At 42.7% G+C, this 18,628-nt stretch overlaps 1 protein-coding gene across 3 annotated transcripts in view; it reads right to left on the reverse strand.

The window, feature by feature from the left end:
* Positions 1-852: 852 nt before the first annotated feature.
* The window catches only part of GGNBP2 (gametogenetin binding protein 2), a 51,923-nt gene continuing 34,147 nt past the window's right edge, over positions 853-18,628 (reverse strand). For 2 of the 3 annotated variants that reach the window (XM_010376880.2, XM_030923361.1), the window contains 8 exons: positions 14,853-15,062; positions 13,635-13,809; positions 11,076-11,270; positions 6,866-7,016; positions 6,032-6,157; positions 5,799-5,947; positions 4,740-4,988; positions 853-1,497 (listed from right to left, as the gene is read on the reverse strand). In XM_010376880.2, coding sequence (XP_010375182.1) covers positions 1,294-1,497; positions 4,740-4,988; positions 5,799-5,947; positions 6,032-6,157; positions 6,866-7,016; positions 11,076-11,270; positions 13,635-13,809; positions 14,853-15,062 — 1,459 coding nt within the window. In that variant the 3' untranslated portion in view covers positions 853-1,293. The remainder of the gene's footprint in view (positions 1,498-4,739; positions 4,989-5,798; positions 5,948-6,031; positions 6,158-6,865; positions 7,017-11,075; positions 11,271-13,634; positions 13,810-14,852; positions 15,063-18,628) is intronic. The other variant, XM_010376881.2, reaches the window with a different exon arrangement.

The raw sequence follows: 18,628 nt of genomic DNA on the forward strand, positions 1-18,628 counted from the left end.
GCTATTCCTGGGGGAAACTCTCTCCTTTGGTACTCACAGCTGTGACAGCAGTAAACTGTAAGACTACAGTGACTTTGTTACTGGACACCAGATAAGGCTGAACCTCACATGCACAGCCCACAATGTGGTTAGCTCTCAGTGCAGCCTTCTGAGCCCAGTCTTACATGTTGAGCAATTACTTATCCAGCAACCCTTGGTTGAAATTCTGCCAAGTTTTGTTTTTATTCTTCTAGGTCAATATGAACCTCTGAATTTAGGAGGTACTTTGTGTTATGAATTAGGGAACCTTTAATAAAACAGTTAAAGTCTCATGGGAAAGTAAGATGTTAACGAGTATTTAAAGTATCTCCTCAAAAGAAAAAGACTGGAAAACTGCTTTTCTCAGTTGTCAATTCTCATCACAGGAAGATTTTTGTCTTCAACAGTCTGTATCTGTCCTTCACCCTTTCTTTTTTTTTTTTATTTAGTTTTGAGATGGAGTCTCGCTCTGTCACCCAGGCTGGAGTGCAGTGGCTGGATCTCAGCTCACTGCAAGCCCCGCCTCCCAGGTTCACGCCATTCTCCTGCCTCAGCCTCCCGAGTAGCTGGGACTACAGGCGCCCGCCACCACGCCTGGCTAATTTTTTTGTATTTTTAGTAGAGACAGGGTTTAACTGTGTTAGCCAGGATGGTCTCGATCTCCTGACCTCGTGATCCGCCCGTCTCGGCCTCCCAAAGTGCTGGGATTACAGGCTTGAGCCACCGCGCCCGGCCCCTTCACCCTTTCTAACATCAACACTGGACAAGCACTAAGTCCACAAGTGGCAAATACTAAAGTACTGCCACACATTAAGTAGAAACATGTACACCAAATTTTACTGTGCATATTAATAAATATTCTTTATTTTAAATTTTGCACATTGCGCTTTAACATTACATCCAAACATTTTGCAGGTGGATGTCTACTTTGTAAAACCATATATTCAGCTCATTGTCATTTCTGTACAGAATTATAAGTACAACATTACTTTTTGCCACTAAGTTGCTTTAGTAAGTCTCACAGGAAGAGAAACATTTAATGAAAAGAGATGGCTTAAATCATATGGCAGGCCTGAGCAGCCACGCAACTAAAGACACAAGCCTGAAGAAAGAACAAACTAATGAGGATACCTCCACCGTCTCCCAAAACAAGAAAGAATCACATTGATTTAAGATAAAATTTTGCCGTAAGTCACTAAATTAAGAGTTTTTCGAAAGAGAAGGCGCAGTAGTCATCGTGAGTGTTTCATTGAAAGACAGAGCTATTTTATTTATTTAATTTGCTCCAGCTGTTGTCAACCAGCCACTACAAATGGGCCTCTTGTGATCATTTAAGCGGCAGTATTTATTAAATTTCTCCTTCAGATGCTGTCGGTATTGTTCTCTATTGCTGTAGAAAGACTGGTTATTAGCCATAAATGACTGTATTTCATCTTGTGAGATAAAGATTTCCTCATCTGAAGTACATTCAGACTCATCCTGCAAATCAAAGCAGTAGTTAAGACTATGACTTAAGAATGCAAAAAGATATGTAATGGAGGACAGCTAAACATTAAACCAGTCTAACTTTTTAGTTTCAGTTTGGTCACATAAAGCCTTAATTGGAGTGTTTGCAGAGTAAGCATCATGTCATTCTGCCTAACAAATTAGTGAGAATAAAATCTAACCCCTTAAGTTGAAACCTTGAATCTATAATTTCTCCTAGAAGCCTATGAGCCTAGCAAACTACCACCATACCTTGGTCTTAAAAAATAACTAATTGGGCCGGGCACGGTGGCTCACGCCTGTAATCCCAGCACTTTGGGAGGCCGAGGCAGGCAGATCACGAGATGAGGAGATCGAGACCATCCTGGCTAACACAGTTAAACCCCGTCTCTACTAAAAATACAAAGAAATTAGCTGGGTGTGGTGGCAGGCGCCTGTAGTCCCAGCTACTCGGGAAGCTGAGGCAGGAGAATGGCGTGAACCCAGGAGACGGAGCTTGCAGGGAGCGGAGATCGCGCCACTGCACTCCACACTTGGTGACAGAGCGAGACTCCTTCTCAAAAAAAAAAAAAAAAACCCAACAACAACAACAAAACTAATTGAAGATGTTACAACTAGTTACCACATTTTAAGTAGCCAGACTTATCTCTAGCTAGTCCTATCTTGAAACATTCATCTCCACAAACTAAGTAAAAGATAACCATTTCTTACTTAAGAAGTAAGTTACACAGCATCACCATTAAACTTTTACAACCATTAAAACTTTTTTTTTTTTTTTTTTTAATTTATTTATTTTTTTTGAGACGGAGTCTAGCTCTGTCGCCCAGGCTGGAGTGCAGTGGCGCGATCTCGGCTCACTGCAAGCTCCGCCTCCCGGGTTTACGCCATTCTCCTGCCTCAGCCTCCCGAGTAGCTGGGACTACAAGCGCCTGCCACCTCACCCGGCTAGTTTTTTGTATTTTTTAGTAGAGACGGGGTTTCACCGTGTAGACCAGGATGGTCTCGATCTCCTGACCTCGTGATCCACCCGTCTCGGCCTCCCAAAGTGCTGGGATTACAGGCTTGAGCCACCGCGCCCGGCCCATTAAAACTTTTAAACTTTTAAACATTGAACTTATACAGGTGGTGGCTCACACCTGTAATCTCAGCATTTTGGGAGGCTGAGGCAGGAGAATCACTTGAACCTGGGAGGCAGAGGCTAGAGTGAGCCAAGATCATGCCACTGCACTCTATCTAGCCTGGGCAACAGAGGGAGACTCCTCAAAAAATAAATAAATAAATAAATATTGAAACTAAACTTTACAACCATAAAAAAGAAAAAAACTAGCCAGGCATGGTGGCTCACGCCTGTAATCCCAGCACTTTGGGAGGCTGAGGTGGACAGATCACCTGAGGTCGGGAGTTTGAGACCAGCCTGACCAACATGGAGAAACCCAATCTCTACGAAAAATACAAAATTAGCCAGGCGTGGTGGCACAAGCCTGCAATCCCAGCTACTCGGGAGGCTGAGGCAGGAGAATCACTTGAACCCGGAAGGCAGAGGTTGTGGTGAGCCGAGATCACACCATTGCACTCCAGCCTGGGCAACAAGAGCAAAACTCCCTCTCAAAAAAAAAAAAAGAAAAAAGCTAATATTCCAAAGGATTTGGTTTCATCAGGACTCTAATGGAAAAGATACCACTCTTCTCCTTCCTCCCCTCCTCCAAGGGCTACCTATACTATGCATTGGGTCAGTTGGAATCAGGTAAAAAGTCTCAGGAACTGGAGTCTTATCCTACATGACACGTAAAAGAAGAAAGCAGCCTCTAGTTCAAACTGTACATTCTTCCTGGTATGGAAGGGTGGCTACTATAACTTGCCAATCAGAAAGGCAAAGTTTGCTTATAGTAACCCGCTTCAAGGAGGCAGACTCCTGAATATAATGCTACCTCTATCCTTTCTCCCAACTACAGATGGTCCTGACTTACACTCAGGTTTTTTTTTTTTTTTAATTGGGTGCTCTGTAGCCCAGGCTGGAGTGCAGTGGCGCCATCTCAGCTCACTACAAGCTCCGCCTCCCGGATTCACGCCATTCTCCTGCCTCAGCCTCCCAAGTAGCTGGGACTACAGGTGCCCACCACCATGCCTGGCTAATTTTTTGTATTTTTAGTAGAGACGGGGTTTCACCATGTTAGCCAGGAGGGTCTCGATCTCCTGACCTCGTGATCCGCCCACCTCGGCCTCTCAAAGTGCTGGGCTTACAGGCGTGAGCCACCACGCCCGGCCAGGTTTTTTTTTTTGAGAGGAAGTCTCACTCTGTCACCAGGCTGGATTACAGTGGCACGATCGCAGCTCACTGAAACCTCCGCCTCCCGGCCTCAAGTGATTCTCCTGCCTCAGCCTCCCGAGTAGCTGGGACTACTAGCGTGCACCACCATGTCCAGCTAATTTTTGTATTTTTAGTAGAGACGGTGTTTCATCATGTTGGCCAAGATGGTGTTGATCTCCTGACCTCATGATCCGCTCACCTCTGTCTCCCAAAGTGCAAAGTGCTGTGATTACAGGCATGAGCCACCTCACCCAGCCTTACGTGGGATTTTTTTTTTTTTTTAAACTTTACAAAGGGTTTATTGGGTGTTGAATGTATTTTCGACGCAGCAGTATTTTTGAGTTATAATGGGTTTATTGGAATGTAACCCCACTGTAACTCAAGGAGTACCTATAATGTCTTCTACTGAGACAGAGGCAGCCATGGAAACGTGCTCCAGAGCAGATGCATAAACCATGAGTGGAAGGACAGAAATGAAGCCCCCAAAGAATAATGAAATACTACCCTTAATTTCTTTTTTTTTTTTTTGAGACGGAGTCTCGCTCTGTCGCCCAGGCTGGAGTGCAGTGGCGCGATCTCGGCTCACTGCAAGCTCCGCCTCCTGGGTTCCCGCCATTCTCCCGCCTCAGCCTCCGAGTAGCTGGGACTACAGGCGCCCGCCACCGCGCCCGGCTAGTTTTTTGTATTTTTAGTAGAGATGGGGTTTCACCGTGTTAGCCAGGACGGTCTCGATCTCCTGACCTCATGATCCACCCGCCTCAGCCTCCCAAAGTGCTGAGATTACAGGCTTGAGCCACCGCGCCCGGCTACCCTTAATTTCTTATAAGCTTGCTTCCACTACCTACCTTAAGCCCTCAAATACTAACCCCTCCCACATCCACCCTGTTCCCAAACCATTATATACAGTAAGACCACATGGAATACTTACAAGGAGTTCAACTAAGCTCTTGGCACCTTTTCCAGAATCGGGACCAAACAATGTTTCTGTAGGTTCTGCAAACTGTGGTACATTTTTCCTATGCTCAAACCAAGGTAGTGGCTGCCCACCCTTTTCAGAGCTGCAACAGCTTTCAGGATGTGTATCTTTGGTCTTGTCACGGTGAAACACTGTGTGCACGGTATTTCCTGAGGTCTCTCGATTACCTGGATCTGTAATACAGCTTCCAAGCTTCTGGATCTGATACCACAGCAAAGGATTTCACAGGTAAAAAGGCATGAAATAATAGCAATTATTCTTTAAAGAAAAAAAAAAAAAAAAAAAAAAAAAAAGCCAGGCACGGTGGCTCACACCTACAATCTCAGCACTTTGGGAGGCCAAGGCAGGTGGATCACTTGAGGTCAAGCGTTCAAGACCAGCCTGGCCAACATGGCAAAACACCATCTCTATTGAAAACACAAAAATTAGCCAGCCATGGTGGCATGTGCCTGTAATCCCAGCTATTTGGGAAGCTGAGGCAGGAGAACTGCTTGAACCTGGGAGACAGAGGTTGCAGTGAGCCAAGATTGTGCCACTGCACTCTAGTATGGGCGACAGAGTGAGACTCCATTTCAATTAAAAAAAAAAAAAAATCCTGACATAGTATTAAACCTTTAGAAGGAATACTAAGTAATAGCAACAGCTGGCATTAATTTACCAGGCACTTACTATGTACTAGACACTATGCCACACCTGCCAATATACATTCACTTCACCTTATTAGAACCTAATATAATAGGGACTAAACAATTTAAGATTACATAGCTTATAAATTTAAAAGTATAAAAAGAAGAATTGAATTTCTAACTCACAAGGACTGTTGGACAAATGACCACATCTCTCTGTGCCCCCGACACACGCTCTCACACGATGAGCAACAAATGGAACTGCATAAAGAACTCATTCTTAAAAAAGTAAATCCTAGCAGCTAAGCTGCACATATGCCACTCCAAGGAAAACAAGTGTTCTCTCAACAGCAAAGGTTTAAGAATTATAAGTTATGACACTTACATGTTCATCACATTTCAATATCTTGCTTTTCTTTTTCTTCTTTTTATTTTTTCCTTTTATGTTGTTCTCTTCGGAATTTGCCCAACATTCAACACAACTATCACCATCATCCTCTTTGTCTTCACAGTGATGAACACAGGAGTCATCACCTGGAGAAATCAATAATCCTTTTTAGTTATGTTCTTAACTCAGCCATGTAGTAGAAATAACTGAGAAACTTAATGTGAACCTACCGTGTTCATCATGATTACAAATGCCTTCAGTGCAGGCAACATCCGAACCCTCCCGAGAACCTGTTTCACTCCCTTCCATGCTAGATGAATATCCACAATCACTACCATTACAGTGTGGAGATAAGCCTGAGAATAAATCAAGTGAGAGTTACAATTAACATACCAATAAGTATATTAGGACAAAGAGTGAACCCACTGGGGACCACAGAAAAATCTCATAATTAACGGCTTATTAAAAGTAGAACATTTCCAATGAAGGATTTTTTTTTTTAAGTAGAAAGTAAATTAAATAATGAAAATATGATTAGGAATTTACCATTTTTTTGTTTTTGTCAAAAAATACGTCAAAGAACATAAAGAAAAAGGAAATATTAAGTATCTGACTAAATTATATGATATTCTTTTTTTTTTTTTTTTTTTGAGACGGAGTCTCGCTCTGTCACCCAGGCTGGAGTGCTGTGGCCGGATCTCAGCTCACTGCAAGCTCCGCCTCCCGGGTCCACGCCATTCTCCTGTCTCAGCCTCCCGAGTAGCTGGGACTACAGGCGCCGCCACATCGCCCGGCTAGTTTTTTGTAGTTTTTAGTAGAGACGGGGTTTCACCGTGTTAGCCAGGATGGTCTCGATCTCCTGACCTCGTGATCCGCCCGACTCGGCCTCCCAAAGTGCTGGGATTACAGGCTTGAGCCACCACGCCCGGCCTAATTATATGATATTCTTGGGACTATAAAGCAGTTTTAAAATTCCAGCTCACAGAATCTCTAAAAGCTCTTACATTTAACATTAAGAAAGAATAGCATTAAGAGTTGATTTTAAAAAGAAACTATTTACTTACCTTTCTTTATTTTAGGGGACCCCAAAAGATTGCCACTGCTAGGACAGGTACATGACGTATTTTCATTGGTAACAATTACTTCTACACAAGTATTACCATCTTCAGTACTGCCACAGGCTTTGCAGCTGCTATTTTCTATGAAGTCTGTTTCCTTTCAGGATCAACATTAAGAGACAGTCAAGAGCTTTACTCCGTAACAGCTACACTTTATTCCCTAGATCAAAACTATTTTCATCATAACACTAAGATGTGGCGTTTTCATTATACTGACACTTACACTGACAGTACAAAAGTAATGGTGGGTAAAGATATTCGTCCTTAGCATAAATCAAGACAGTGCCAACCAAGGTGTACTTAGAATCACTGTATTCTTTTTTTTTTTTTTTTTTTTTTTTTGAGAGGGAGTTTTGCTCTTGTTGCCCAGGCTGGAGTGCAATGGCGCGATCTCGGCTCACTGCAACCTCCACCTCCCAGCTTCAAGCGATTCTCCAGCCTCAGCCTTCCCAAGTAGCTGGGATTATAGGCATGTGCCACCAAGCCCAGCTAATTTTGTATTTTTAGTAGAGATGAGGTTTCTCCGTGTGGGTCAGACTGGTCTCAAACTCCTGACCTCAGGTGATCCACCCACCTCGGCCTCCCAAAGTGCTGGGATTACAGGCGTGAGCCACCATGCCCAGCCAAATCACTATATTCTTCAATTGTCAAGCGCTCTCACAAAAATAGATATTTCACTTATGAATGTCTTTGAGGAAGCTGTAAAAATATTAATTGTATTAAATATCAACCACAAATACATACGCTTTTTCCTTTTTTTTTTTTTGGGGGGGGGGGGTAGGGTCTCCCTCTGTCACCTAGGCTAGAGTACAGTCATACAATCATGGCTTACTGCAGTCTCAAACTCTTGGGCTCAAGCAATCCTCCTGCCTCAGTCTCTGAAGTAGCTAGGACTACAGAAGCACACCACCAGGCCTACTTTTTTTATTCACCTGTAGAAATAGGGTTTCATTATGTTGCCCAGGCTACTCTTGAATTCCTGGCCTTAAGCAATCCTTCTGCCACGGCTTCCCAAAGTGCTAGGATTACAGGCATGAGCCTCCACGCCCTGACAACAGAAATCTTTTTAATAGTCTATGTGGGGCCAGGTGCAGTGGTTCATGCCTGTAATCCCAGCACTATGGGAGGCCGAGGCAGGTGGATCACTTGAGGTCAGAAGTTCAAGATCAGCCTAGCCAAGATGGTGAAACCCTGTCTCTACTAAAAATACAAAAATTAGCCAGGCAAGGTGGCAGGTGCCTGTAATCCCAGCTACTCAGGAGGCTGAGGCAAGAGAATTGCTTGAACCGGGACAGCAGAGGGTGCAGTGAGCCAAGATCACACCACTGCATTCCAATGTGGACGAGAGAGTGAGACTTTGTCTCAAAAAAAAGTCTATGTGACAAACTTCGAGAAGTATGCTTAAAGCACTTCTGTTGCAGCTGTCTCAAGGAAACGTACTTGTGCAACTTTTTGAGGTGCAAGCTGAACTTTTTTCCTGGAACATCAAGTTCACTTGAAAGAATAACTGAAAGACAAACTATGGTTATTCAGACTTAGATATTTAGTAGGCATTTTCTCAAAAATGAATGAAGTCAGTCTGCTACTTCAAGAGAAACAATGAACAACTGTTGTCAATGATAAAATTCAAACACTGAAACAACAATCAGAATTTTGGCCTTGCAACCAGCAGTACTATGAACTTGAAGCTTCCTAATACTTAGACTTTTCTGACCTGCATAACTCAGTGAACTTTGAAATAAATTCCAATGCATGATGTTATGAAACAATAAATGAGTAAAAGATCTATTCAAAGTCTAATGTAGTCCAATGGATTCTAATTTAACAGAGTATAAAAGGGTCATTGATAAGGCATCAGATTCCATATTGCAATGAATCTTTTAGAAACTACCACTGGTCAAAGTGTAGTATCGAAGAATATCCACAACTATCTGAAAAGGTTTACATTAAAATGCTGCTCCCAGCCAGGCATAGTGGCTCACTCCTGTAATCCCAGCACTTTGGGAGGCAGAAGTGGGCAGACTGCCTAAGCTCAGGAGTTCAAGATCAGCCTGGGCAACATGGCAAAACCCCGTCTCTACTAAAAATACAAAAGAAAATTAGCCAGGCATGGTGGTAGACACCTGTAGTCCCAGCTACTTGGGATGCTGAGGCACGAAAATTGCTTGAACCCAGGAGGAGGAGGTTGCAGTGAACCAAGATCTGCCACTGCAATCCAGCATGGGTGACAGAGCGAGACCCTGTCTCCAAAATAAAATACTTTTCCTACCATATATATCTGTGTGAGACTAGACTTTCTTCATATGCTTCAACCAAGCCAATAAATGGAAACAGACTGAATGCAGAAGCAGATACAAGAATCTAGCTTATTCGGTTGGGCTCAGTGGCTCACGCCTGTAATACCATCACTTTGGGAGGCTAAGGCGGGCGGATGATGAGGTCAAGAGATCGAGGCCATCCTGGCCAACATGGTGAATCCCATCTCCACTAAAAATACAGAAATTAGCTGGCCATGGTGGTGCACGACTGTAGTCCCAGCTACTCGGGTGGCTGAGACAGGAGAATCGCTTGAACCTGGGAGGTGGAGGTTGCAGTTAGCCGAGATCGTGCCACTGCCCTCCGGCCTGGCAACAGAGCGAGACTCTGTCTCACCAAAAAAAAAAAAAAAAAAAAAAAAGAACCTAGCTTATTCCTTTTAAGACTAACATTAAAGATGTCTGCAAAAAAAATATAATACCATTTTTCTCACTCTCATTTTAGAAAATAGTTATTTTTGAAAAAATATTTAGTTAACATTATTTTTGAAGGAGTTTAAAATTTATCTTTTAATTTCTAATATAGTAAATACTGTTAAGTATAACCCACATAAACAAAAGCTCATTGAGTACTTTAATTTTTAAGAATGTAAAGGGATCCTAAGACCAAAAAGTTGAGAACTGCTCTAGGTCATGCACAGAGGTGGCTTTCTACATTTTGACTTTGATCTAATAGTACACTAAAGTCAGGTAAAGAGATAATTACCCAACATTGTCTTGACATTAAAATTCTGGCTTATACAGACTACAGTAGGAAAAAAGCTGATATAAAAACTGCAGGAGCTCACAACTGGAAAAGCATAGTAAAAATGCCCAAATCTAGCAAAAAGCAATACAGTTAATCCTCCGTATCTATGGGTTCTGCATCCATAAATTCAACCAAGAATCGAAAATATTTGGGGGGAAAAAAAATCAACCTGCATCTGTACTGAACATGTACAGACTTTTTTCTTGTCCTTATTTCCTAAACAATACAGTATAACAACTATTTAAACAGCTTTTAATTTATTTACTTTGAGAGAGTCTCCCTCTGTTGCCCAGGCTGGAATGCAGTCGCACGATCTCGGCTCACTGCAACCTCTGCCTCCTGGGTTCAAGAAATTCTCATGCCTCAGCCTCCCAAGTAGCTGGGATTACAGGCGTGAGCCACCATGCCCAGCCCTACATAGATTTTACATTGCATTAGGTATTATAATTTAAGAATACAAGAGGCCGGGCATGGTGGTTCATGCCTGTAATTCTAGCACTTTGGGAGGCTGAGGTGGGAGAATTGCTTGAGCCCACAAGCTCGAGACCAGCCTGAACAACATGGTGAAACTCCATCTCTACAAAAAACACAAAAAATTAGCTGGGCCTGGTGGGGTGCGCCTGTAAGTTCCAGCTACTTGGGAAGCTGAGATGGGAAGATGACATGAGCCTGTGAGAAGAACACTGCAGTAAGCCATGACTGTGCCACTGCATTCCAGTCTAGGTGACAGAGTGAGACCCTGTCTCAGAAATAAAAGTATAAGGAGGACATGCATAGACTATATGCAAACATTACACCATTTTACATCAGGAACTTGCACATCTGCAGATTTTGGTATCTACAGGAAGTCCTGGAATCAAACCCCACAGATACCAAGGTATGACTGTACTTTTTTTTATTTAAAAAAAATAGAGAGAGAGATAGGGATCCCACTATGTTGCCCAGGCTGGTCTTGAACTCCTAGGCTCAAGTGATCCTCCAGCCTGGGCCTCCCAAAGTGCTGGGATTACAAGCATGAGCCACCACACTTGGCCTGTACTACTATCTAAAAGCAATACATACACACTTAAGAGCTGATACTAAGAAGTATTACCTTCTCTTGGCTTACTTCCTTTTCATCTGCTGTTTGTAAGGGAGTAGGAATATCACACACACACTTATTTTTTCGTCTATTCTTCCGTTTTTGGCGTTTCTTTTCTTGCTTGAGTTCTCTCACTCTTTCTTCTTCCGAAAATTCCTCACAAAGTTGTTCCAATCTGCTAATACCCTGTACTTTTTCCACGGTCATCTATTATAAAAGTAAGGTTGAGGGTGAATATTGGTCAGAACTTCGTTTTTTGTTTGTTTTGTTTTGTTTTGTTTTTTTGTTTTTGAGACAGAGTCTCGCACTGTTGCCCAGGCTGGAGTGCAGCGGCATGATCTCGGCTCACTGCAAGCTCCGCCTCCTGGGTTCATGACATTCTCCTGCCTCAGCCTCCCAAGTAGCTGGGATTACAGGCGCCCGCCACCATGCCTGGCTGATTTTTTGTATACATGGGGTTTCACGGTGTTAGCCAGGATGGTCTTGATCTGCTGACCTCATGATCCGCCCACCTCGGCCTCCCAAAGTGCTGGGATTACAGGCGTGAGCCACCGCGCCCGGCCCGTGTTTTCTATGGTAATATACACACTCCTATTCCAAACCAGCAAGATTCTAGTTTTAAATTTCAGATTTTTTTGTTTTGTTGTTGTTGTTGTTGTTGTTGTTAAGACAAAGAGTTTCACTCTGTCACCCAGACTGGAGTGCCATGGCACCCATCTCGGCTCACCGCAACCTCTACCACTCAGGTTCAAGTGATTCTCCTGCCTCAGCCTTCCAAGTAGCTAAGACCACAGGTGTGCACCACCACGCTGGCTGATTTTTATATTTTTAGTAGAGACAGAGTTTCGCCATGACGGCCAGGCTGGTCTCGAACTCCTGGCCTTAAGTGATCCGCCCACCTTGGCCTCCCAAAGTGCTGGGATTTTTGAGAGCCACCATACCTGGTGTAAATTTCAGAATTTCAACACAGCAAAAGTAAACATACCATTTCCTCACATAATGAAAAAACTATTTAACCTGATTAGATGATCTAGTCTCTGAAAGCACAAAAAAGCAAAGAGAAAAAGAATAAGGGCCGGGCACGGTGGCTCACGTCTGTAACCCAGCACTTTGGGAGGCCAAAGCAGGTGGATCACGAGGTCAGGAGTTTGAGACCAGCCTGACCAACATGGTGAAAGCCCTGTCTCTACTAAAAATACAATTAGCCACAAGGCCGGGCACAGTGGCTCATGCCTGTAATCCCTGCACTCTGGGAGGCCGAGGTGGGTGAATTACGGGGTCAGGAGATAGAGACCATCCTGGCTAACTCGGTGAAACACTGTCTCTATTAAAAATACAAAAAATTAGCCAGGCGTGGTGGTGCACGCCTATAATCACAGCTAATTGGGAGGCTGAGGCAGGAGAATAGCTTGAACCCGGGAGGCAGAGGTTGCACTGAGCTGAAATCACACCACTACACCACTGCACTCCAGACTCAGCAATAGAGCGAGACTCTGTCTTAAAATAAAAAAAAAAAAAAAAGAAAGAAAAAGAAAAGAATAAGAAATGTGAAATATGTTCACCAACTACTACAAACCTCCTCAGACTCCTCAGAACCAGGTACTTAAAAGTTCATGGATGGGCTTCTGGAATTTATACTTTTCATCCTATTCTCATTAGGGACCAATGACTCAGTTTTTAAAGGGTTACAACTGTGCTCTAGTATATATAAAATACTTAACAGCTTAACGTATGCTCTATACATAATAAATTTTTTAAAAAGTTAGCAATTTACAAGCATTGAACCCAATACTTGCATTACAAAGCACCTTCAGTGTGCTTCTAAAAAGTAGTTCTTATACCATGGCATTCACACAGCATTTACTTCATACTATTGGACATTAGTAGGCAAAACGAAACTCACTAAAGGTTTTAACATTTCCTGCTTAATCCTTGGCTGCATTTAACTCTTCACTAGTTATTTATTCATTTTTTGTTTTTGAGACGGAGTTTTACTCTTGTTGCCCAGGCTGTAGTGCAATGGTGTGATCTTGGCTCACTGCAACCTCCACCTCTCAGGTTCGAGCAATTCTCCTGTCTCAGCCTCTCAAGTAGCTGGGATTACAGGCACATGCCACCACGCCTGGCTAATTTTTGTATTTTTAGTAGAGACGGGGTTTCATCATATTAGTCAGGCTGGTCTCAAACTTCTGACCTCAGGTGATCTGCCTGCCTTGTCCTCCCAAAGTGCTGGAATTACAGGCGTGAGCCACCACACCCAGCCTCACTAGTTATGTTTCATAGCAGCATCCTGTTAAACATCTTCAGTTTTCTACTCTGAGAAAGTCTAAAAACCAAGGCTGGCAAAGTAACAGGATTAAAAACATTTTTTTAAATCCATCAACTTCTTCTAAATCCCAGTTCCCCAGACCACCACTACTCCAACCCAAAGCCATGTAACGATATCCAGCTAAAGCCATGAAGCTCTATCAGTGATGGACAGTCCTTTGAGGCACTGGTGGCTTACATTAAGATTCAGTCCAGTCACATGACTAAGCAATCTTAGACACTGGAACAGCCCACTGTTCTTACCTCAAAACTCTTGCGTAAAGCATCAACACCAAGATAGAAAAGCATCTGCCACGTCTGCTCTTCTGCCCGTAGTTTTTGCCAGATTCGATGCAGTCTTTCATAAAGATGAATTCCCAAGCAGGTCAGAACTTCTTCTTGAGCTATATCTATTGTCTTTGCATGCCTTTCTCTTCGCCTATACAAGGGAATAATCACACATTAATTCCTAATACCTTTAACTGAAACAGTGAAAGACGGGTAACACAGCTGCAAGTTCAGGTTTTAAACACAATTTGCTTACCTAGTAACAAGACAGTTATACATTTACACTCAATGTATATGTAGATATACAAGCACGCATGTCTACAACCAATGAGAAATACACATGCAAGTAGAACTTAATCCTCGTATTGCTAAAAATAAAGTAATTCAGGAACTGGCTCTAAAGAGATGGGTATTAGGGCACAAAGCAATCACATGAAAGTGTCCAGCTCATAGTAGACACAACAATTCCTTTTTCTTTCCAATTATAGCAAAACATTTTTTCCTGCATTTGTTTTTTTGTTTTGAGGGGGAATGGAGAAAGGCAATGACAAAGTGATTCAATAATGGGCAGGAGTCCTCCAGGCTAGTCTTTACAAGTGTTCACAGAACTTTAGCGATAAAAAAGGCCTTTGTATTCTAGCAGAAAGTAGGCACTCAAATGAGGGTTGATACCCTAAACACAAAAGGAAATGAATTTGATTTATTCTATGAACATCATCATCTGATTTTATTTTTACAACAAAGAGATAATACTTTAGGTTTCTATGTAGTAATGATAATAATACAGTTCATGAATTACATTCAATAAGGCATTTCTTAATCCTCTACTGCAAAGATCTCACGCAAAAACCATTATTGTGAATAAAATTTACACACGATAATGCATGAATAGAGGGAGAAAAATCCCTTCTAATCAGTTTCAAATGAAAATGATAGTCTGTAACAATGAAAGCCAAAAAAGCCTGCCTGCCTTCAAGCAAGAACTAGCAGAGGACTGAACCAAACACCAGAGAACAGTTTTTCCCTATTTTCAGTCAATTAAGAAATGCATACTTTAAAGAGAAGCAAAATCTTTACAGGCATACTTTAATTTATACATACATCATATGTACTGAGGCAGAAGGTGATGAAAATAAACTTTCAGTAATAAAATGAAGCAAAGCGCTAGATAGCCCATTCTAGCAAATTACATACTCATACCCTCCTGCGAACTCTGGCTCAGCACGACCCAAAAGATGTGCAATGAAGTCTGTTTCACAGCAAACATGAATGTGTCGCTCATGTGGACAGCACCGCAAGCCTTCATAAAGTGCAGCACAGTAGCCCTTTTCTTTGCTGCAGTCAAGTTCACCAATAAGGATATTGTATGCTCGGAGGACTTTATTTTTGCAATCAGTGCAAAACCTGTTGAAAAGAAAACCCTCAAAATTAAGAACCGGCTGTGCAATTATCTCATGTGGCATGTAACAGTGTACTAGATGATGGCACTCTCTCCCATCTACAGCATCCAAAAAAAGCCTCCATACACACATTTAAAACACATGCATGTAAGGTAAATACAAATTTAGGGATTGCATGAATAAAGACAGATCTTCACTGGCAAATGATTTTTAAACTAGAGAAACACATAGCCTAAAAAAATGAGGCAGATACATACCTATGATTTCATAAAATGCATGCCCAGAAAGTATTAGTTGCCAAGAACTAGCATGTCTCCACTTCAAAAGCTATTTGCACAGGTCAGAAATAAAACAATAGAGGCAACAAACCAATGACTCTTGATTGTTTTTTTCTCTCTCCTTCCAGCCTCTGAAAATAGATGGTCTCTTCAGCCAGTAGACCTTGACTCCAATTTCTATTACAACATTTTAATATTTCACTAGCTAAGCATTTGAGGATGGGGTAGGAGTAGGGGTGGGGAGAAGAATGGGAAAGTGGAACATGTATTTTTAAATTTTCTGATTATTTCCAAAATGCCAAATTCTTCCAAAAAATGCCTATTTCTCAATAACAGACATAATATAGACAAAACATACATGGAAACTGATTTAAACTTAAGTGTATATACTGTGACAAAAGTATAGATGGGTTTGTGAATGTAGAGAAGGAAGAAAATTTATTTTAGAAACCAAATATCAATCAATCAGAAAGAAAGAATAGAGTCTGTTTTCTTAATCTTTTAATTCCTGGAAGAAGAAGAACTTGGTCAGGTGAAAAAGCCAAGCTCACAATAATAGTAACTGGCTAAGAAGATTAGTTAGGTGAAACAAGGAAATTTTGATCTCTTTGATTTAAATTCATCTCCCAAATGAGCTCATCTATGCGTATGGCTTCAAGTAACAAGTCTATAAAGATAATCTGTGACTCTACAGCTCCATTCAAATCTCTGCTATTGCCCAAGGGCCAGACTCATATTGAAAAGTGATGAGACATGACAGATGTCCAACAGGTAACACCTTAAACTCACTGTCCAAGGGTAACGCTGTTCTATTCCTATGTTCCTTCTCAATCCCTGTTAAGAACATTGCCATTCACAGCCATTCAAAGTCACCCAGGCTGGAAATCTGAGTTAATTCCAACTTCTCCCTAGGTTTTCCTATTAAGGATAGGGCCAACTAGTATTCATTCTTTCTTATTTCTCCTGTAGGTCCCTATTTTCAATTCCCTCTGGCATGGTTTAAGTTGCCTACTATATATATATATGGTTTTTGGTTTTTTTTTTTTGAGACAGAGTCTCTCTCTGTTGCCCAGGCTGGAATGCAGTGGCGCCGTCTTGGCTCACTGCAACCTCTGCCTCCTGGGTTCAAGCGATTCTCCTGCCTCAGTCCCCCGAGTCACTCAGATTACAGGCACCCACCACTATGCCCGGCAATTTTTTTGTATTTTTCAGTAGAGATAGGGTTTCGCCACATTGGCCAGACTGGTCTTGAACTCTTGACCTCAGGTAATCCACTCACCTTGGCCTCCCAAAGTGCTGGGATTGAGCTACCGCACCCGGCCCACATTTTTTTTTTTTTTTTTTTAAAGCTTCTTAACTGACTTTCCTGTTTCCACTCTTCCTAGCATTGATGCATCTATCTCTTACACCAAAACAATTTTTCTAGCACAAATCTGATTATCTGTGTCTCAGCTTAAAAATCTTTCACCTGGCCAGGCGCAGTGGCTCACGCCTGTAATCCCAGCTCTTCGGGAGGCCAAGGCAGGCAGATCACCCGAGGTCGGGAGTTTGAGACCAGCCTGACCAACATGGAGAAACTCCGTCTCTAGTAAAATACAAAAATTAGCCAGGCGTGGTGGCGCATGCCTGTAATCCCCACTACTCTGGAGGCAGAGGAAGGAGAATTGCTTGAACCTAGTAGGCGGAGGTTGCAGCAAGCCGAGATCACACCACTGTACTCCAGCCTGCGCAACAAAAGCAAAACTCTGTCTCAAAAAACAAAATAAAAACTTTTCAGTTGTCCCTATTATTAATACTTCTGATTTATGCTCTTCTTCGTGTTTTGTTTTTTAGACGGAGTTTCACTCTGTCACCCAGGCTGGAGTGCAGTGGGGCAATATCGGCTCACTGCAACCCCCGCTCCCCAGGTTCAAGCGATTCTCCTGCCTCAGACTCCTGAGTAGCTGGGATTACAGGTGCCCACCACCATATCCAGCTGATTTTTGTGTGTTTTCAGTGCAGACGGCGTTTCACCATGTTGGCCGGGCCCGTCTTCAACTTCTGACCTCAAAGTGACTCGTCTGCCTCGGCCTCCCAAAGTGTTGGGATTACAGGCGTCAGCTACCACGCCCGGCCTAGACTTCTTACTATATAGTATTTACCCTTCTGTAGCCATGTCTTTATTTCATGCACACACATTTTGCTGGACCAATAGTAGATAACGATTTTTTTTTTTGTCTTTTTTTTTTTCCCTTTTTGTGGAGAACAGGGTCTCGCTATATTACCCAGGCTGGTCTCGAACTCCTGGGCTCAAGCTATCCTCCCGCCTCTGCCTCCCTGAGAGCTGGGATTACAGGCGTGAGCCACCGAGCCCGGCCAGATAACGATTTCTTAAAATGAAGATATGGACTGGACACAGTGGCTCACGTCTGTAATCCCAGCACTTTGGGAGGCCAAGGAGGGTGGATCATCAGGAGTTCGAGACCAGCCCGGCCAACATGGTGAAACCCCGTTTCTACTAAAAATACAAAAATTAGCTGGGTGTGGTGGCACACTCCTGTAATCCTAGCTACTCAGGAGGCTGAGGCATGAGAATTGCTTGAACCCAGGAGGCAGAGGTTGCAGTGAGCCAAGATCATGCTATTGCACTCCAGCCAGGGTGACGAAAGCAAACCTCCATCTCAAAAATAAAAAAAATGAATATATGTTAAATTAGAGGCTCTAAGTCCACTTGGTAAACAGAGGCAATAATACTGACAAATAATGTTAAATTATTTTATTTCACTGAAGTTTTAAATATGGGCAAAAAATACACAAAAATTAACACAAAATGGATTAAAAACCTAAACGTTAACATCTGAAAACCATAAAACTCCCAGAAGAAAACATAGGGGAAAATCTTCATGACATTGGACTAAGTGATGATTTATTGGCTATGACACCATAAGCACACATGCACAACAAAAACAGACGCTTCTCTGAGAAAACACCAAATGGTGGATGACGCTGGTGGCAGCCGGCGAGGGTGGAGCCTGGGAAGGGGAAACGTGGTGGCTTCCGTGGAGGTTTCAGCAGTGGCATCCAGGGCCGGGGCCGGGGCTGAGGTCGTGGAACTCATGGAGGCAAGGCCGAGGATAAGGAGTGGATGCCTATCACCAAGCTGGGCCGCCTGGTCAAGCACATGAAGATCAAGTCCCTGGAGGATATCTATCTCTTCTTCCTGCCCATCAAGGAATCTGAGATCACTAACTTTTTCCTGGGGGCCTCTCTCAAGGACAAGGTTTTGAAAATTATGCCAGTGCAAGGAGACCCA

The sequence above is a fragment of the Rhinopithecus roxellana genome, chromosome 19 (genome assembly GCF_007565055.1).
Source record: "Rhinopithecus roxellana isolate Shanxi Qingling chromosome 19, ASM756505v1, whole genome shotgun sequence".
Classification (NCBI taxonomy): domain Eukaryota; kingdom Metazoa; phylum Chordata; class Mammalia; order Primates; family Cercopithecidae; genus Rhinopithecus; species Rhinopithecus roxellana.